This window comes from Sesamum indicum, linkage group LG6, assembly GCF_026168435.1.
Source record: "Sesamum indicum cultivar Baizhima isolate 11 linkage group LG6, ASM2616843v1, whole genome shotgun sequence".
Lineage (NCBI taxonomy): Eukaryota > Viridiplantae > Streptophyta > Magnoliopsida > Lamiales > Pedaliaceae > Sesamum > Sesamum indicum.
In genome coordinates, this window is record NC_142662.1 from 8,303,374 (window position 1) to 8,324,420 (window position 21,047).

The window sequence follows — 21,047 nt, forward strand, 5'->3', positions numbered from 1 at the left end:
ATACAGAGATGGAATCAGATATGAAATAGAAATCCAATTAGAATAAAACTGGTTCTTACCCAGCAACAAAAGTAGTACTACTCAAATACCATGATTCTAATGGAATATTTATTATAGACACTAGGCTAGTATTATCCAAATCCGACCCAAATTCTACCACCCGCAGGCTCAGTAATATATATACACAGAGAGAGAAAAATCCAGAAATTCCATTGTGATAATAGGAATATTTAAAAATTTTTTATGAAAATTTAAGTATCAAATACCTCATGTGATATAAAATAAAGTTAGAAAAACCTCTTCAGTATAGAAATTGAGCCAACACGCTTTTGACTGCGAATTTGCTATAAAAATACTGTTTTTTTTTTTTACATTTTTTTCCTTCTCTCACATCTAATATATATAATATTATATATTTATTAATAATAAAATATTATTTTATATAATAATTATGTAATTAAATATATAATAAAATATAATTTTAATTAAATTAATTAAAAATAATATATTTAAAAAAAACACACACTTGGCCACCGTCGCCGTCGCTGTTGAAGAGGAGGGCGCCGCCTCCTCACCCATGGGCGATGGCCGTCGGGTGGTGGGGCGAAGGAAGGGGAGGAGGGAGGCGGGGGGTTATAATTTTTATTTTGAATTGTTTTATAAATTATAATTATATATATTACAAATATATTTTAATAGTTATAAATGATATATATTATAAATTAAAATAATTATATATTAATATATTTAGTTTGATCGGTTGACTAGAAGGGGTATTTTAGTTATTGTTTCTAAAAAAATAGGTTCAAATTGACCAGGGGTCGGTATGATTATTTATTCATAACATAAGAATAATTTTTGGTATAAAAAATTTTATAGAGGGATTTTTGGTATTTTAATATATTACGGGGGGTCAAAATGAATTTAGCCGTATATATATATACATATACTCTCTTTAACCTTCTGCAAGTCTTGACATTCAGAATACAACTAGCAAAATCATTGTTCTGATATTGGTGTCCTCCCACAACCAAACCATGTACAGAGTTGCGAGCGCATCGGAGTACCTTGTGATCACCGGCGTTGGGATCTCTGATATCAAAATCGCAAAGAAAGCATGGATTCTTCCTGGCCAATCCTACACCGTGTTTGACGTCTCCCCAGTGAACTACACCTTTGAGGTGCAGGCCATGAGCGCCGAGAAGCTCCCTTTTGTCCTTCCTGCCGTCTTCACCATCGGCCCTCGTGTCGATGACGAGTCTAGCCTCCTCAAGTACGCCAAGCTCATCTCCCCTCACGACAAGCTCTCTCACCACGTTAAAGAACTCGTTCAGGGCATCATCGAAGGGGAGACTAGAGTTTTGGCGGCTTCCATGACCATGGAGGAGATTTTCAGAGGGACCAAAGAGTTTAAGCAGGAAGTGTTTGAGAAAGTCCAGCTTGAGTTGAACCAGTTTGGGCTGTTGATCTACAACGCAAATGTTAAGCAGCTGGTTGACGTGCCGGGGCACGAGTATTTCTCATATTTGGGCCAGAAAACTCAGATGGAAGCCGCCAATCAGGCCAGAGTCGATGTTGCAGAGGCCAGGATGAAGGGAGAGATTGGTGCAAAGCTGAGGGAAGGGCAGACTCTTCAAAATGCAGCCAAAATCGACGCGGAGACGAAGATCATATCCACCCAGAGGCAGGGAGATGGAAAGAAAGAGGAAATAAAGGTAAGGACAGAGGTAAAGGTGTATGAGAATGAGAAGGAGGCGGAGGTGGCTGAGGCCAACTCTGAGCTGGCTAAAAAGAAGGCGGGGTGGGCTAAGGAGGCGCAGGTGGCGGAGGTGGAGGCTAATAAGGCGGTGGCTTTGAGGGAAGCTGAGCTGCAGAGGCAGGTGGAGCAGATGAATGCGTTGACGCAGACAGAGAAGCTTAAGGCTGAATTTTTTAGCAAAGCTAGCGTTGAGTATGAGACAAAGGTGCTTCTTTTGTCACTTACTATGATCATGAATATTAATTAATTGGTCTACAAAACTGATGATAAAAGTCAATTAATGTTAGATTGTTGTGTTACAATATCAATAAAAAGGTGCAAGAGGCGAATTGGGAGCTTTACAAGAAACAAAAAGCTGCGGAAGCATACCTGTACGAAAAGGAGAAAGAGGCAGCAGCTCAGAAAGCGGGAGCAGAGGCTGCTTTTTACGGGCGGAAACAGATAGTTGATGGAGAATTGTATGCGAAGAAGAAGGAAGCGGAAGGGCTGATAGCGGTGGCAGAAGCTCAGGCTACATACATACGCACACTTCTTGAAGCATTGGGAGGAAACTATGGGGCTCTGAGGGACTACTTGATGATCAGTGGTGGGATGTATCAAGAAATAGCCAAGATCAATGCTGAGGCTGTGCGTGGGCTGCAGCCCAAGATCAGCATTTGGACAACAACTGGTGAGCAAGAGAGTGGTGCAGGTGCAATGAAAGAAGTAGCAGGGGTTTACAAGATGCTACCGCCGCTATTCCAGACTGTGCAGGAGCAAACTGGGATGCTGCCCCCAACATGGATGGCCAAATTGCCTAATCATGAGAATTGAATGAGGACTCTCCTACACCTACTTACCTGCTCCTACAGATTAATTATTATTAATACTAGTGCTGCTGCTTGTTTGCTCTCTCTCTCGTCTCTCTCTCTCTTATGTACTTTTGTTATAACTTATAATAATAATAATTCAGTTATATCCTTGACTAGATGGATCATAGAATGAAGAGGCAGGCAAACTTGGGCCCATTTATATATCTATCTGTTGGGTCACGGGAATTATTAAATAAGGTTGATACGGGCCGGGCCTATGAAAGCCCAATTGTACTAGTCACCCCATCTCTCTAGTCAGTGACTCGGTGGTAGTGGTACAAAGTGTGGGTCCCACAAATCCAGTCACTTTTTCCCGCCATTTGTCACCCCCCCCTCTTTTTCCCCCCCACACCACACAGAAAAAAGCAGAGAAGAAAGCTCCTCTACTTCCCGCAACAGCATCTGACGGCTCTCTTATCCCCATATACCAACTACTCAACGCTCCACATTTTGCCTTGTACTTCACGCGCACCCTCCCCGCTCCCCACACCTCACTCTCACAGTCACACTACCCTCTGTATAAAACAATTCATTTCCCACTCTCTATCATCAGACTATCCCCCCTCGTCATTTTCTCCCTCTCTCTCTCTCTCTGCACTGCACTGCACTGCACTCCATTCTGCCTTTGTTTCTATGTCCACACACACATAAATCTGTATTTATATCCCTTTCTTTCTTTCTCTCTAATTTCCCTGCCACAGTTTCTCAATTTTTACGTTTTTTGAGAATCCCATTCATGATTCTGCGGTTTCAATGCAGTAAGGTTGGGATTTTCCACCTCTGCCCAGATGTAAAATTCGTGCTAGACCAAATGTGCATCGATGCGGCAACAAACCCAGCCTGCGCCTTTACCATCGCATGATTCTCATAATCAGGTTCTAACATTCACGCGCGGCCCACCCCCTTTTTGTTTTCTGTGTGATACTTGAGATTTTTCTTGCATGTCGCTATGTCTCGATGAAATTTTGTCATCGAGTTTGTTAGCTCTCTCAATAATCCAAATGTTGTAGCATGAGAATGTTGGGCCAATTGGATGACATGGAAAACTTACGGGGAGACTCGTGCAAAATTTACTACTGTACAGTACTGCTCTTGCATGTAATAAGTTTTGTTGTTGTGGTTCTGTTCTTAGTGCCTTGCATGTTTGGAATTTTTCTGGTTGGGTTCTGTTAGCCTCGAGAGATCATTGTTCAGCTGACCATTGCTCTATGTGAAGAAATTGTTTTAATGCAAATGGAAATGACCAAAGAACCCTGTTACTTTTTCAGCACAAATTACCACTATCCTTTATTGCTCGTTCTACATTTTTACCTTGCTATGACGTAGTAAGAATTTGGTCAACACTGGCGTTAAACATTTTAGCTTATATTAAATCCTCTGGTTTTGGGATGGTGGTGTCAGCTTGGATGGTGTTTCCTTGTACCACAAAGACATGTGGTAACTGGAATTTTGGTCTTATGGGTTTTTGGATTTAAACAAGCAAAAAGTTTAATGTATCTTATCAGACGAAGGTTGATGTCTTATAGTTGGTATGATTAGATGCTGGTTCGACTTAATTAACACTAACATCTATGTAAATTAGCTGCGCACTAGAAATCAGGAGGATCAGTATACATATTGAATTCTATCTCTCCAGCACAAAGATTTTTGTGGTCTACAAGTTGAAGTACATTTGCCTAAAAGCTTATCCAAGAGGAGTCAGTATGCTTGTAACAAACCTTGTGCATAAATAAAGTAAATATGCTCTAGTATCTTTGTGACTAGTGGAGGAGAATTTTGTCTATTCTTTCTTTTGTGTGCTTATATGTATACCTGAATGCTTGTGGATATCTTATGTTATTCAATGTAGAATTGAAATAAAGGTTATTTTGTTGTTATATAATTCTTCCTCAGTACAGCTGTTAGTATGTACTTTCAGTTAATGAAGTAGTGTTGCCCTCAAAAGTTTCATTTTGCTTGCCAAACTCTATGAGATTAAACTTCTTCTTCCCAAACTTTCCCCCCTAATTGTTTCTACATGCAGGTTGTCATCTTTGTTTGCAACTCCCACAAGAATCAATTTCATTAAACCGTGGAATGATTCAAGACCACATGGTTCCTAACATCAATCGTCTTGACAGCTCAAGTGAAGCTGATCTTGGAGCTTCCTTTTTATCTCTTCTTCCGGGGCCATCAGCACACTTGCCCTGTGATCTGCAACAGTCATTGCATCTAAAGTCAGTCCCTATCTCCCATCAGGTTTCAGAAAATCATGGGACTGCCAATGCCTTCCCTGAAGGAAGTAGAGTTTCAGTTCTTCCTGGTGCATTGAGGCAGCACAACATGGAATCCCACAGTTTGATATCTAGAGAGATCTTCTGTCCCTTTATTTCATCTAAATCAAATGCGAACTGTAGCAACAGTTCTGCTCTACTTCATGCTCCAAATTTAAATTTTCAGAAATCACAGGCAGCAGCATCTCAAAACACTCGTGAGCAAGACAAAATAAAGAGTGTTTCTTCCCTAATTGGAAGCCATAATGCCGGTCCAATATATGCTAACAGGTTGAAGCTCCAGGAGTATGGTGATATAGCTGCTTTGCAGGATATTCCTGTAGAAAACAACTCTACTTCTTGTCATCATGGGCACAATCCTTCTAGCAGTTTCCCCCGTGTTTTCTGTTCAGGCATAAGTAAGTTTTTGGCACTCTCAGTTTGCTAAATACTTTTGTTGCAGCCCATATTGGTTTCGACTGACTGGATTAATGATTTCTAAAGGTGGAAATTTACTTCTCAGTGATACCGGACTTCTTGGAGTTGTTTGCACATGCCATGGTCTGTATATGTCTATCTCTAAATTCTCAGAGGTATTCACTTATGATGGTTTCCAGTTTCACTCGCTGATACTGTGAATCAATCCTTTGGTCTGTTAAGTATAATAAAAAAAAATATTTAAAACTGAAACTGTTTAGCAGCATTCAGGTAAAACCGATGTTAATCCAGGGAATGCAGTTCTTATGGACAATGGAGAGACTGTAGCTCACTGGTGGAAGAGCTTATTTTCTCAGTCTGGGGTAGGTGGATATTTACTTTTGTTTTGTCCATTAGCGGTTTGCCCATGCAATAACATTTCTGACATTCAAAAAACATCCTCCATGTAAATATAGAGAAAGGTAAAGGAAGAAACATGATCATACTATTGCCCTGGTTTTCAAGTTCTGGACTTATATATGAATATTTGCTCCAGAGACTTGATTGTTATTGACATGCGAGCAGTTCTGATTTCGTGGCCCTACTATATAGCACTAATAATTATTCTGCATGCTTTTGATCATTTAAGAGAATTCTTGCAATTTCCAAACATAAAGTTCTTTGTCTGTCATCTTGAAACTCATTAGTTTTATATCATACATGATAATACTAGTTAATCCTTTCGGAGTGATATTTCCCATTAAATATCTTAGGGAATCTAGCTAAAGGTGTACGTACAAAAGCCCTCCAATATTAATTGCTGACTCTTTTTTGGTGGACTAGGAAACTACAATTTCTAAAACCATGATGGATTGCCCACAATCATGCATGCGTGGTACATACGATGGGATTGCAATAGGCTCCCCGAGTACTTTTCACATTGATAGCATATATTTTAGTGAATGGGTTCCGGACTATGCCCTATTACTAACTGACTATTTTAAATTTAGAAGTGAAATTAAATTGCATTGATATTGGCAAGCATTTGAAGAATTAGAGGACCAAGGTGGTTATTTTTTCATCATCCTCTAGATTAGGGTATTGGAAGGTCAAAGAGGATTGGATTGGCCTGAAGGAATTTCAGCAACTTCTGGCGTGACAAATTGTCCTGTATCCAATCTGTCAAACAATACCGTCCTGTTGAATCAAGTTGGCCCTTTTAGGACTTCAGTGAGCTATGAGCTGCAACAACACAGCATAACAAATGCAAAGGAAAACCGGAGTTGCAGGAGCGTTGTTGATGAATATGCGTACCCTGGAAAAAACAGGATTTCTCCGGAATGCAACAATTCTCTTTTAAAGTGCTTCTTTAATAGTTCTGATGGCCGGCATCATGCAGGTGATCAAAAGATATGTGGACCGCGAAACTCATCTAGCATAAACACAGACAAAGCTTCTCAGTTCACTACAGTCAAACTTGATCCAATTTGTGAAAGTGCAAATTCTTTGCATGGCATTCCTAATAGTCAAGACTTAAAAAAGTCATTTAATGGCTTTAATGTTGGTAGAAGTACTAGTTTGATTGTCGAGGGGTCACGAGTTTCTCCCAAAATTGATTTGAGACGTGGGCGGCTGCCAAAGCAAAGTCAGACATTGGAGACTAAAATCCTAAATGCCTATGGATCTAGTCTGAATGGCATGAATGCAGAGCCTCCAAAAGTAATTAGTTCAGACAGGCTTCCCTGGAAAAGTATGTCAAACTCTTCTTCGCTTGGACTTGAAATTACTGGATGAATCTGCCCTTCTTCCCCTTTCCCAAGTTTTGAGATGCATTGCCTTTCTAAATATTCCGTCTAACCTGTGTCATGCAGCAGGTAATGAATTGCGAGGAAGTAAGTGGACTCTTGATTATGCAGATATTGGTTTTAGTCCTTCTGAATTGAAGGGTTCCAGCAATGTTGGAGGACCCTATGTTGCATTATCTGATTATCAGAAAGATTCATACGACGGTAACTTGGAAATGACAGACCACAATCCTCTGTTGCTTTCATGCTTCATGAACCCCAGTGAAACGTGGCAATTCAGAAATACTTATGGTAATGGCAGTGATAGTCATGTCGGTGAGAAACTGCATTATCAATCTCATGCTTCCAAAAGTGAGAAAGTTTGTTTTCCTTGGAGTAGAGTGGGTTGTAGCATTAAGAATTTTGATACGAATGTGTCAAATGCTCAGAATCACATGAGCAAGGGAAAAGAAGTGGAATGGGCTGTGAGTAGCTTGCTTGGTACAGCCAAATCAAGTACTGAATCCTCCAAAAGACTTAAGGAAGATATGAAGACTTTTAATGTAGTTGTGGATGAGAGCTCCTCCAATTACTCCCCTGCCTTTCATGAGAAGAGCCCCAAATTGCACCAGATGTCTGCCATGATTGTGGATGAGTCACTTGGTAGAGACACATTACATAACTGCAGGAAGATTTCTTCGCACTCTGACGTTAGGCAATTTAATCATGATCATGTCAAACCTATCCAAAATTCCATAAATTCTGAGGATGCATCAATGGGGTACAAAACTTCATTTTTTGTTCAAAGTGCAACTCCAACATCGTTAACCAAAAATTGTAATGGAATAAACTCAAGTTTGCAAGATCAGAATATGGAAATGCCTGCAGTGAGGAACATGTTGGGATTATCTGACGGAGATAATGCCCCTGTTTCTGTTAGAAAAGTCCAATATTCTGGGAAACTCAGAAAACCATGTGTACAGTCACTGTTGACTATCACCCCATCAATGTCAAATGATCATGTACATCTACTTGATTCTTCAAGGACGGCAAAAATTCCTGAAGTTGGAGAGAAGTTGACATTACCTGGTAGTACTTGTTGGACGGGCCATAACAGTGAAACATATGGTACAATGACAGGTAAATGTTCCTAGCAATGCGAATATTTTAGCCTTGCATATACTGCATAATTTGCTCCCAGAATACTCCTCTGAAAATCAGTAGCAAATAGACATGTATACCATTTTAGATTCAAATAAGCTCTACAATTTTTCATCATTCTCACCAGGAAGGTCTTTCTACACTGAAGATTGTGATCTTCCTCCTGTGGAGCGGCTATTCATGAGGTACGTGTTATTGATTTCCCTTTCCTTTTTCTGGTTTGTAAACATCCATCAAAGCTGCTATGATGTCTTTGCTCTATGTATAAGTGCGGTATATGTACTCTTTTGGTTGAAATCACCAAGTACACAATCAACCAAGAACCATCTCTTTCTCACGACGTATGATGCGTATGATGCCTTTTTCTTTTCTTTTTTCTGGTCGTACTGTTTTTCTACTGGAACAGAATTGGTGAATCAACTTTACAGTTTATTGTGCTTTATTTATCATTCTGAAAAAGTTTAGGAAGAGGACTAATTACACAAATAGTTTAGGTCTGCGTATTGGTATCTATCACATTTCCTGTTGATTGCATAAAGAATCAATATATATGGCCTCAATGAATTCACTGTAAAAGGATAAAAATAGTACAAACCCCTTGCACATTACAAAATATTACAGTCATCCGTGTAACTATTACGTTAGGGAGGGTAAAGTTGTCTTTTAGTAATTCTGATTGACCTAATCCCAACTACCTGAGGGGGGAGACATAATTTTGCAACTAAGAATGGAAGTTGTTGTAATTACCCATAGTAATAGGGGAAACAGAGCACTGTAGTGAACCCTTTGGCAAAATGGTAAACTATTCAAGGGAAAGGGGAGGATGTTGGGGCCTGTGCCAAATTGATGCATTGAAGTACCGTTGCTTACAAATACTTTTACAAAGTGAAGCATTATTTGCAACTATTTGAAAATGACTGTTCCTCACTACGTCCCTTTTTTACCTTTTTCTCTTCTGATTTGCTTTTCTTTCTGATTATAATAAAACACAGACCTGGGGGAATTGAATGCAACCTTACTCACAGCAAGAAAGAGCAATTCTCTCAAGGTTTACCATATGCCTGTGTACCTAAGAATTGCAGCTGTACTGTTCAAGCCAATTGTTTGACTGGGAAATATGACTTAAATGGTCATGCTTGTTGTACTTTGACAAAAAAGGGGGATAGAGCTGGAGCGACCACAAGTTTATTCAATTCAAATCTGAATGACAGTTGTATTTTCCATGAGAGGGGGGTCAAAACTCTAGAGAAAACTCAAAATTTTGTGGCCCCCGAAATGAAAAGGGTTGAATCTCATTCTTTTCAATGGAGAGATGTGCCAGGAAAAATAATGGAGCATTGGAGTTCAGCAAGTAAAAAACAGGAAGCTGGTTCATTTAACACATCTCTAGTAAGTCCTGCTGCTGATGGTACGAAATGCTTTACTGGATTTGCTCAAAATGTTGTCCCCTTGCAGGAGCATGAAATATCTAATATCTCTTCTGGTTGTTCTGCTCCTGATATCACTCAGTTATCCATTGAGGTTAATAAGAAAGATTCTTGTACTGTTGAAGGCAGGGATATCAAATGTGCAAATAACCTTGGTCTGGATGAAGGATCAGGAAATGATAGAACTTGGTCATCTGATGATGCACTTGATAATGAAAACTGTACTGAATTCTTGGGCTCTCCTTCCACAATCAACTTGATCAAGAGTGGACCTTTGAAAGTAGTTCAAAGGAAACCATCTCTTGGTCTCATTGAAGAGATAAGACTCCAAAATTCATTAAGGTCTGAAAATGCATCAAATCAGATTAAGAGAAGCTCCACCATTCAGGCAGAGAGTGGTCCCATACAAAAGTTTGATGTAAAATCCAAAAAGAGAAGGAAAACAGTTAAATGGATGAAGTTGGATGCACCAATTTGTGTATCTGGGCAATCCTCCTTTAATTATGAATCTCCGAAAGGCACCGAGGAAATTGGACAGAATGCTCATTCATTCTGGAATATGCCGATGCCAATTGGATGTGATCAAGTCAGTTCTGGCATTTTTTCGGACTCTGTTGAGCAAAGTTTCAAGCAGAGGAAGTCTGCGTCCCTTCCTGCCAAAGAGATATCCATCAAATGTGACTTGCATAAAGTTTATCATCAAGCAGAGCAGCAGACTATTGAAGCACATAAAAGTTTCAGGATTTGTGATCCTTTAGAAACTACTGATATGTTCAGAAGGAAAAGGTTAAGATCAGATGACAGTAAAAAAATTCGAGAAATCTGTTGTAACAGTGCTGAATTGACTGCAAAATTGACATCATCAGGTTGCCCTTCCAATTCCTTGGTTGAGACTAACTTCTGCAGATGGATGGCCAGACCTACAGTGTTTGGCAAGTATGGAATTATTTCTAATGGTAATCCATCAAAACCAACGAAAATTATTCCGCTGAGGAAAATTTTCAAGATTGCAGCATCTCATGCAGGTAAAAGCACTGAGAGTGCCACATCCATTTATCACCATGATAAACTGAAGTCCGCGCCAGTAAAAGTGAAAAAGATGAGTGTTAGGCATGCCAAGGAAATGTCTTTAAGTCAGAAAGTTCTAAGGGGTCAAATCAGAAAAGGTGGAGCTAACGTTTTGCTACCTATGGAACTTGAACCTTGTCATCTGAATGCTGAAATAGAGACAGCATCCTGCTTTGCAACTAATGGAAATGATGATCTGTCAAATACTTCAAACAAAAGCAACTCTTATGGCATTACAGATGGCATACCTGGGTATAATCTGAAACGCAAGTTCAAGGAAAGTCGAAAGCGCAGCCTCAGTGAACTTTTAGTCAAAGGTACTTATAGTTAGTGTCACAACGCACCAAATACATCTGAATTTCAGGCTCTGGCTTTCTTGATGCTGATGATTTTGGAGTGACTCGTCAACTTGGTGATTAAATGAAATGCTCTACACAGAGCATTCTCTCTGTTGGATCCTTGTGCTATATTTCTGGCTGGTTGCCAGAATTCTTTATTGTGCATTGTAGGCTTGTAGGCTTCTCTTATTATAGTTTTATTTGACCCATCCATTGCCCATACTGTTGATTTCCACTTTCCATATTTTTCATTTTGCTTCAACTGTTTCCATTTATATGTTTACTAGTATTAGTATAGCCCTTGATCAGTTAGTACAAAAGATGCTTTACTCAGATTAAGTTGCCAATTTCCAAAATCAGAATTTGATATTTATACTGTAGTTTTATCCAAATATAATTGCAAAAAGGTTCTCTAGTATTTCCTTAGGTTACAATGTCATTTTGTACATATATTTAGCTTGCTTGATAGAACCCTTTTAAAGTTGCCATTAAACACAAAGAGAAAAGGGAAAAGAAAATTAATTTTCTGTGTATTCTTAAGATGGTAAATCCTTATCCTTGCTCCTTGTTTTGCCCTTGATAGTAGGGGGCCCTGGATCCACCACTGGTAATTGGCATTATAATATGTGCTTCTCAAACATATAGACCAGGACCATCTGTTGTCCCAAGCAACTGGGTGACCTCCTATATAAGTATGAAGAATTCATTAATATGATAGTGGAACCTAACTAAAGCTTGCAGTGGTTTGCCTCACTTCATTTTGAATGTATCTTGTGAAGGTAAAAGACAGATACGCGATATCATGCTGAGCCGAATTTGAGGGAGCAAAATAGTAAAGTTGAAATTAAGTAATTTCATAAAGATAAAAGGTGGGGAAATTTGTGATGATTTTATGAAATCTTCCAGGAAGGATTAGGATACTAGGTATTATAGAAGGGGATGGTGCATGGCATCTGATTGTATGTGGCAATGAAGAGTAGATTATGGCAACTATGTGCTCCTTTGTACTCTTATGTCTCTATGGGTGTAATGCTATCACTTTTCACTTATTCTGGTGCAGGGGCATTTCCATTGTGGAATGTCAATGGGATCCTCAATGAAATTCCAAAACATGTTTTTGGCTGGTTATATGGTTAGCCAGGAGAATTTATGGGTGCCCCACAAAGATTGTCAATTAATATTCTGGATGGATATATATCTTTTATTGCTTCAGATTCATATTTAACAATGTACTGAAACTGAAAGTCATTTGTCAATATACAACAGGGAATGGTTTTAAAGACGTGAACTCTTCTGTTATGAAGAATTCTACATCTGTATGCCAAACAACGGGCAAATGTTTGGGGGAGTTGATGGAGGATGATACACGTGATACAGTTCAAACAAATGAAATGCATAATTGTACGAGGTGCGCACTATGCCCACTGTTTTGTCTAGCCTAATTTGTACAGTGCTGTATAACCAGTCATGAGAATCATTAATTGTTTTTGTAACCTATAATGTTGGGTATTTTATAGATACTCAGAGAAGCACCAACCTAGAAGTTCAAACATGTTTTCTTCTGTTTGTGGGAATTCAGACAGAGATGAATCTGATCAGTTATTAGAGTGCAACGGGTTCTTAATTAAGGTTTGTATTGCTGGCTTCATCTCTTCTTTGTTCATTTTCATTCCCTTTATGGTTGCATTGTTGTCCAATAGTGCGAAAAACTGCCAAGTATGCAATACAGGAATGCATCAGGCTTACTTTTTCATATATGAGTACCTAAACTCACTGGTACTCTGAACTTGTGAAAAGAATTTCAGAAAACACCATAAGAGTTGTAAAATAGTTTTGGTGAATAAATTAATGAAACTATTTGAGACCTTTTTCCATCTGACTGCTTGTCCTGAACGTTGAATTAGTTGGATTTCCTGCTCGTGAAACTAAACAAAATATTGAAAGAACATGAGGAGAAATTAACAGCTCAAAGTAAACCACTGAACAGTAGCAAATTGAGATGATGTCTACTCAATTATCAGGTCAAAACATTTGGTGCATGCAGTTGGACTTGAGGAAATTGTAATTATTTGACATGAATTCTGCTGGAGATGCTTGTGGTGTCTGAGCCACTCTACTGAGTGCATGCCATGCTGTGTGTCTGAGCTTCACAACTTTACAGCTCTCAAATGCATTATCAGATGCATAACTGTTGGATATCCACAAGCCCTCATTTGCATCCCTCATGAAACACACTCCACCAGTCAACATATATGGCTGCTCTTTGTTCTTTCTGTTTATCGTGAGAAATTGTCCATCTAGAACTCCTGTTCTCTGATTGGGATCTTCAGTTCAGCAACTGTAAGGATACTGAAAGCAGTGGCTTTCTACTATAAGATGGTACCTATACTTTCAACAAGGTGCCAAAATTGCCCTGTTGTTGAACAGACCACCTGTGATTAATATTGTACACATTTTTCTGCAGATTGCTTGATGTTGTGTATTCTCAGTTGCTAAGAACCATGTCTATGGGTTTAATAATAGATCATTTGTGAAATCTCAGCAGTTTGTGGGAAATAGCTCGTCAATTCCTCATAATAATTTGCTATATTCAGTGCTAAAAGAAGCTACAATTTTCAATGAGTGCATCTATCGCAATTTCTTTTCTTCTCAATCACCTTTTTAAATACATTTCATTTTAACTTAACGTCCAATGGAATAGCAGATAATTTGAGTTATTCAAAAAAGTTGGTTTAAGTATTTATTCCTCCTGATAATAACTGAAGTTGTATTAGTGTTTTCCCATCGTCAGAAACGGAATGGTTAATTATTTAGTTTACTCTAACTTTGAGTTGAAATTAACTCACCACTTTTTGCAATAGGGGCTGGGGATTAAGGCTGAAGCTGCTAATAATGAGGATATAAGCTTAAACAGAAGATGCATGCTCCATGCATCATCCAGCATGTTTATTCCTGACAGTGAGGGGGAAAGCCTTCCACTTGGAGAGATAGGCGCCTGTGCTCGAACTGAGGTATCCAAGTCATCATATCATCTGAGTTATTGCTTGTTGCAGACTCGAGGTTCCTTTCTAATGTTCCACACTTATATGCATTAGGGTTACAAGGGTCGAAAAAGAGAAGGCTTTTTGCACAATCATCCTCAAGATGCAAAAGGAAATGCTGGTTGCCTTGTTCCACAAGAACAGCTTAATGTTTGGCTGCACATTCATCGGCAAAAGCCACAGAGGAAAGGGTATCCGAAGCTCTCAAATTCTAGTGTCGGATCTGATTGTCGGGTATATTTCTTTAAGCATCTCTAAAGCAGATAACAGCCATGCAATGTTTCTATTCTTATATATGCTGATGTAATCTTCAGTCATTTCTCTTGTTACTGCAGAAAGCATACGCTCGCTATAAGCAGGCAAAAGGTTGGAAAAATTTGGTGGTATATAAATCAGGCATCCATGCTCTGGGTCTCTACACATCAGAGTTCATCTCTCGTGGGGCAATGGTCTGATTGATAACTATTTCCTAGTTTAAAACATAAAATTGAGACTCTAAAGTTCAATGTCAGTTGTTTTCTTCCTAGGTTGTTGAATATGTAGGCGAGATAGTGGGGCTCCGAGTCGCAGACAGAAGAGAGAGCGAATATCACTCAGGGAAAAAGTTGCAGCATAAGAGTGCATGTTATTTCTTCAGGATAGATAAAGAACACATAATTGATGCCACTCGCAAGGGTGGGATTGCCCGATTTGTGAACCATTCGTGCCAGGTAACTGTTCCATCACTAGAGATCTCCTATAAATGAAATATTTTTGCCTCTTGCAAATTAGTGCTGCGAAATCCCATTTCAGATGATATTAATGCTGGCAAAAACTAAAGATACCCTATGCTCAAACAATCACCATTGATTCATTGAATCTAATAAAATATGGAATATTTCCTGTAGAAACACCTTTGTACCACTTTCCAACATCTATCTACAAGTCCATGGACGAAATTTATTTTGAATTTTTTCTCTATTCAAAGGTGATTGACATACATTGATTTCTTCCCTTTTCCTTTTGTTGCTTGACCAGCCAAACTGTGTCGCCAAAGTTATATCTGTGAGGAATGAAAAGAAGGTAAGGCTGCATTTCCTATATAGCTATCTTCAGAATCAGAACTTCCGATGGACTTTATAAATCCTAATGTTCCTCATTCCTATTGGATTAGAGTGCCTATCAGTTTTCTGAAAGAATACTGAGTGATGATGGATGTGCAGGTGGTCTTTTTTGCTGAAAGAGACATATACCCTGGAGAGGAAATAACCTACGATTATCATTTCAACCATGAAGATGAAGGTGAGAGAATTCCTTGCTACTGTAATTCAAAGAATTGCAGGCGTTATCTGAACTGAGAGACCCTGCCATATTGTTTTGTGGAGGAAGAACTCCTCAACAACCATCTCACATTGACCCGTAATTTTGTGTCATAAACTGGATAAAATTATTTCAGCTATATAAAACATATCTATATCTACATTTGACCTATATAAGATAAGCGTGAATCACAGGTGTTTGTTCTTATTGTCAAAAGATATATAGGCCCTTATTTGAATAATTCTTTTAATAATAAATAAGAATTAGTTAAAAAAAAAATTCTACTAAACAAGGAAAATCATTTATGCACATTGTTGTCTTTACTGCTACGCCAACTGTTTTTAATATAACAATATAGACGTATAATAACAACAAATACAGTATGAAATATTTCTATATATACTGAATAAAAAATAGATAATACCAATTAGATTCATATGAATAACATTTAAAAGTAAATTAAAAATATGAAATCAAAAATTGCAATACAAATGCAAAGGTAACATCTATATGCAATAATAATATAGCAAAGTTTGATCATGAAGAAGCATGTAAATAATACTGTTTTTTAAGTAAAACTGATTATCATAATTGTAAAAACTTATAATAGAAGTACTGATAGATCAATTTTTACTAACAATAGTTAACAAATCATTAACTAAAGATCGTTAGCATCAATAAATTTATAAATTAAAAACATTTAAAATATCATAGTAACATAATATAATATAGAGGAATACATTACAAAATAGTAATTAAAACAAAGATAGCAATATATATAAATATGGAAGTGAATCTGCTTCTCGGAAAGGATTGTTATTTGGAAGATTGAAAAGGATGAAAGGTTTTCAAGTCCTGAGAAGTTCTACCGAAATCGCAGAAACTAAAGAACTATTCCAGAACAGACTATGGTGAAAGATATCACCACCATTTTACAGGTTTCAACTATTCACTCCGACTTTTAGAAAGACTATTTTACCAGATATGTTGTATATTCATGAGTTACAAGTACGAAGACTATAGTCCCTCTTGATGTGTTGGAAGTAGGGCAAATGTCATAGAATCCTAAATAGAACTCAAGGAAGAATATGTGAGCCTGACAACTCGACAGCAGAATGTTGCATCCTAAGGCTCTGCAAACCCGACATCATTTACAGCTCCAAGAAAGAAAAGAGGCCATTCTATCCTCATTGGTAGCATCAGCATCTATACAATTAATTGGTTCTGTTTGAATTAGGAACCCCAGTTTGGAATATTGCCAGTGGCTTCATTCACCATTTTCACCAATGTAACCTGCCATGTCACAAATTGTTGCATAAATCTTCTGGGTAGGAAATAGACAATTGCATGGCGGACACAATCAATTTTCAAAAATAACTCTTCAGCCATTTTGCTTGGAACTTAATAAGTACATTCTTTTTACATCAGCGCACAACATAGCATTGAGGGGAGCTAAAGGCTACACACAATACAACTAGCATCTTTTGGCATAAAACTCTCAATCAAATACGTCATTACAGGTTACAGGCCATATAACACCTCATCAAAATCTTTTTGTCGTGCCAATTGATAAGGTGTTATTTCCCAAACAACCCAACTTTCTGTGAGTAATCTTAACAACCCACCATTTACAAAGTTACACAAAAATGCATATAGTTAGTGATGAGAAACTTACCACACTTTCAGGGACACCGGGAGGTGGCAAAGTAAGATTTCTTGGAGGCCAGATATTGTCATATGATCTCTTGTCAAATCTCCACTCCCCAATCTTTCCATAAGTCAACTTACCCTGTAAGGTTAGACATATATCATATCCCCCACCCAGATCAAATGAAACTGAAGAAGGCCTCCTACTCAGAACAAATAATAATAAAAAAAAAAGAAACATGCAACCACAACAACAATTTAAGTGCATAAAATTGACTCCAAAAAAGAAGAAGCACCTGTAAATCATAGTCGCATCCATATGTATAATGAATTATATAGGCCTTGCCGATTGCCGTATCCCAAGGAGGCTGTAGGAATTTCAGAAGTGCAACTTTTTATCCCATTAATAATACATAGAGCAGCAAATCCAGTCACAAATATCACATGATCTACATGAAACAAATATCCAACATGCCCAGAGAGAAGGGACCACATTAGATGGGGAAGAGAACTTAAGACTATAACCCATTATTTTGCACAACATATCAATGTTGTAAATGTGAAAGTGGGAGGACTCCTTTGTCTTTGCAGGAATGTGCTTTAGCAGACTAGAGAGTGTTCAAGTGGAGAATAGAATAACCGAGGAGCAGGTAATTTGGAGTTTTATGCTAGTAACAGTCTGATGATTTCTAGAGATTTATCCACATTGACGTCAATCAGGACTAGGTCATGGCAAAAACAAAGCTCCAAAATTTCTAACTAGAAAATGACAGTGAGATTGTATGACAGACCAACATATTGTCACTGAATGTATTAAACTCTTTATCGGAACAAAACTGAAGTATTATCAACACACATTTTCCAAGTATAACATTTATTCTTCCATATAGTACGACCCATCAACAGGGGTGCATATGGACCGTACGACTCATCAACAGTGGGGCGCAGTATGAACCATACCACCTTCTGTCCATTGCAGAACAGGCATACTGCTGATTCTAGAGTTTTATTTTACTAATAACCAGGAGTTAGGAGAGCCTTGACGATGTCTTCTCTTCTATGTGTGCTTCTAAGTGCTTGTGCGTATGCAACTAGCTCTTGGATGCATAAGTGGGGAAAGAGATTTAAAGATGGCATCAATTACATGCAATAACTGCCCGTGCGACAAGTGTCTTAGCTATCTTATATTAGAAGAGATCTAAAAGAAGAGTACCAATTCACACAATGACTCAAGAAAATAAAAGCAAAATTACCCTACCTGAATCATGAATTCCTTGTACAAGATGTTACCTACACCATGTAATGCTGATGCAACAGCATATGCATACCTATATTTAAGAAGAAAACTCAGTGGGACTATAAACACAAAATATTTGAATCTCAGAAACTTGGCTTACATCTCAAGAACCCATCCAAAACTTTTATCTGCTTCAGGATCCTTCTTCATTGCTAATGAAACATTCATCCAAGTAGGGGCTATCTTTTTTAGAGCATCCTGATATAATTTTGTACATATAAATTGCCAAGGTCTTATCGGAACAAAAGAAAAAGAACTTAAAAACAGACCGGTTCTTGTAATGTACAGGTACCTTTCCTACTATGACGGGGGAATTTCCAATGGGATCAATGTTAGTTATTGGACCATTTTCCTCAGGGAAAAACTTCCGCAGAACAGTCTCATATTTCTTGGGCTCAATGTAAAAGAAAGGGAATGCAGCTCCAAGGCCATCTCTTGATAAGTTAGGAATGGGCTTGACCAGAATGTGGTCTGGCTCAGACATCAATATGTAGCTACATCAACATAAGTATGAGATAAATATTTGAATATAATAGTAGAAAACGATAAGAACATTGGAATTATCAAAATCATATATAATAAGAAATCTATAGCAGATCTTTCCGTACTCTTCTTCAATTTTTGCTTGCTGAAGCCACTGCACAAACGCCCAAGGTCTATTTAGGACTATGTACCCCTGAAATAAGACAAGAGGTAAACAAAATTAGACCAAATCAACTACTGTTCTAAGTCGTGATGTGTTGGACTGTGGTTTATCCTCAGTGATCAAGTTGTTTCTTTCTACCAAAAGTCAAGTTGGCCTATTCATATAAATTTCATGATGCTCGGCCTAAGTACTCTTGGGCAAGGAGATGCAGAAGCTGTTTGAACTTAATGAATGACGGGCATTTATATAATCATATCAGCAACACTGCATCCAGACCTTTTACAGGAAAACTCTCATGTCAACAACTCTTTGATTACACTGTGGAGTTAAAAATATTGCTGAGAAGACTTGAACTAACAGCAACACATGCAAGGAAATGCACAAGTTTTAGTAGGAGAAGAGTCAGACTGTCTCCAATAGATTTACATAATGACAGCCGAGATAATTACTTATTAACAAGTTCATACAGGTAGAAGTTTTTGGTAGGTGCATAGACTGGAATTGTTTGCAATCAATATCTCCACCAATATCAAAGTAAATGGAAACTACGTTCTGCAAATAAATAGATGCTATCTGGACTTCAATCATAACCATAAAAAATGTTCCTAAAACCAACTCCCACACGTCGTTGTTGCTTATCCTAAACGGTCTACTTTAGGCTGATGCTTGAAGGGCGACGAATGTGCTAATTATTACCTAGGTCCATCTATGATCTCTTTAGCAGAGCTCATTGTCTATGCAAGTTCACGGTCATGGGATGAAAGTAAAAATGAGTTGAAAGCAACCAAAGACCATGCTACTTGATTTAAGCAGCACCTCATTGGGCCACTGCTGAACATGGGGTCAGTATATTGAGGAATCTTAGAGCAAAGTCTCTGATACCCTCTATGAGAGTTTGTGGAACCAAAGATTAATGAGAACATGTGAGCTGCCAAAAACAGAAGAAACCCCATCCTGTTTATCTCAATATCCTTCTTGCTCAATATAGGCTCATAGCCCAAAGAAGCTGGACATAACGAAGTGGGTTCCAAGAAGAGAACTGAATGGTTCACCCTGGGAGTAAAATTACAGACTAGTTAGGAACTACGTTTGTGCCCCAAAACAAAACCACCCTTATCTCGTATATTTCATTTTCTGTTGTAGATAAATAAGTTCAACTGGATTCATCGAATCAAGGTTGCGAAAAACGCAATTCCTTCAGTTTCAAGCATTTGCTTCTAACAACACTCACCTGATTGGCAATCATACGCAACTAATATTTAAAACTCCATAAATCTAGGCCTTTAATAGAGTAGACAGTAGAGTAAATCTCAAATGATCTTTTCGAGAAGAATGCCAAATTGAATGTTGCCCGCCCTCCGAATACATGTCAACAACTTCTAAAACAACAAAAAGAATATGCGAACACCAGAGTGTGGCCTAATGAATAACTCCAATCACAAGAATAAAAAAAAAACTTAAATAAGGAAACCTGATCCATTCCGTCGGGGAGGGGCTGAGCAACAAAGGTGGGGATCTCATCCATGAATCTGTCGGGATGCCCAGAATGCAAAATTCTGGTGAAGCCCCCCATCTCGGAATCAGGCTTATTTTTCTGTTTCTTGAACCAGTAATACATCACACGGCACTGCCATGTGTTGTAGATGGAGTCGGAAGCTGTAACGGCAGTATGGAAAAGGCGCTTTTTGCTTCTCTGGGATGATGAGGACAAGGCTGTAGGCATTTTGATGACGGGGTCAAGTGAGAATGAAGAAGCTGATTTTCTTGAAGGGTCCGGGAAGTCTTGCTTGAGCGACGCATTTGCAGATATGATTATGTTATATGTGATGAGCGCCGCTGAAAAGGTGATAACCAGAGTGAAGAACAAATTCCCACAACCCATCTCTGCGCTGGTCGGAGACGATGGACGATTGGAAGAAAGAGTTGGAAACTTTGTTGTGTATATATGTATATATATATATATTGGTCAACTGGAGTGGTCGCGCTGTTGGTGTTTGGTGGCAGAACAGAACAAAGATAATTAATTGGATGTACATATCTTTATATTCATTATTAGTAGT

General features: G+C 38.3%; 3 protein-coding genes across 11 annotated transcripts; 2 read left to right on the forward strand and 1 right to left on the reverse strand.

Moving 5' to 3' along the window:
- Positions 1–954: 954 nt before the first annotated feature.
- On the forward strand, positions 955–2,723 carry LOC105165024 (flotillin-like protein 4). Its single transcript, XM_011083901.3, has 2 exons — positions 955–1,964; positions 2,075–2,723. Exons 1-2 carry the CDS (start codon positions 1,038–1,040, stop codon positions 2,570–2,572), a joined length of 1,425 nt encoding a protein of 474 aa, XP_011082203.3. The 5' UTR covers positions 955–1,037; the 3' UTR covers positions 2,573–2,723.
- Positions 2,724–2,853: 130 nt separating this feature from the next.
- Positions 2,854–15,557, forward strand: LOC105164543 (uncharacterized). Of its 9 annotated transcripts, none has more exons than XM_088881779.1 (16): positions 2,854–3,485; positions 4,634–5,281; positions 5,367–5,455; positions 5,564–5,662; positions 6,372–7,029; positions 7,151–8,203; positions 8,352–8,409; positions 9,217–11,036; positions 12,324–12,465; positions 12,575–12,686; positions 13,919–14,068; positions 14,153–14,332; positions 14,413–14,547; positions 14,626–14,808; positions 15,116–15,160; positions 15,301–15,557. In XM_088881779.1, the coding sequence occupies exons 2-16, from the start codon at positions 4,687–4,689 to the stop codon at positions 15,433–15,435; spliced, it is 5,454 nt and encodes a 1,817-aa protein (XP_088737905.1). In that variant the 5' UTR covers positions 2,854–3,485; positions 4,634–4,686; the 3' UTR covers positions 15,436–15,557. The 9 variants fall into 9 exon arrangements, with proteins under 9 accessions (XP_088737905.1, XP_011081502.2, XP_088737906.1 ...); XM_011083200.3 differs by having other exon boundaries at positions 14,434–14,547; XM_088881780.1 differs by having other exon boundaries at positions 7,154–8,203.
- Positions 15,558–16,194: 637 nt separating this feature from the next.
- LOC105164542 (hydroxyproline O-arabinosyltransferase 1) lies at positions 16,195–21,030 on the reverse strand. Its single transcript, XM_011083198.3, has 8 exons — positions 20,459–21,030; positions 18,950–19,017; positions 18,634–18,835; positions 18,442–18,539; positions 18,303–18,372; positions 17,341–17,412; positions 17,073–17,186; positions 16,195–16,690 (listed from the first exon to the last, which is right to left on the reverse strand). The coding sequence occupies exons 1-8, from the start codon at positions 20,867–20,869 to the stop codon at positions 16,631–16,633; spliced, it is 1,095 nt and encodes a 364-aa protein (XP_011081500.1). The 5' UTR covers positions 20,870–21,030; the 3' UTR covers positions 16,195–16,630.
- Between the last annotated feature and the right edge of the window lie 17 nt (positions 21,031–21,047).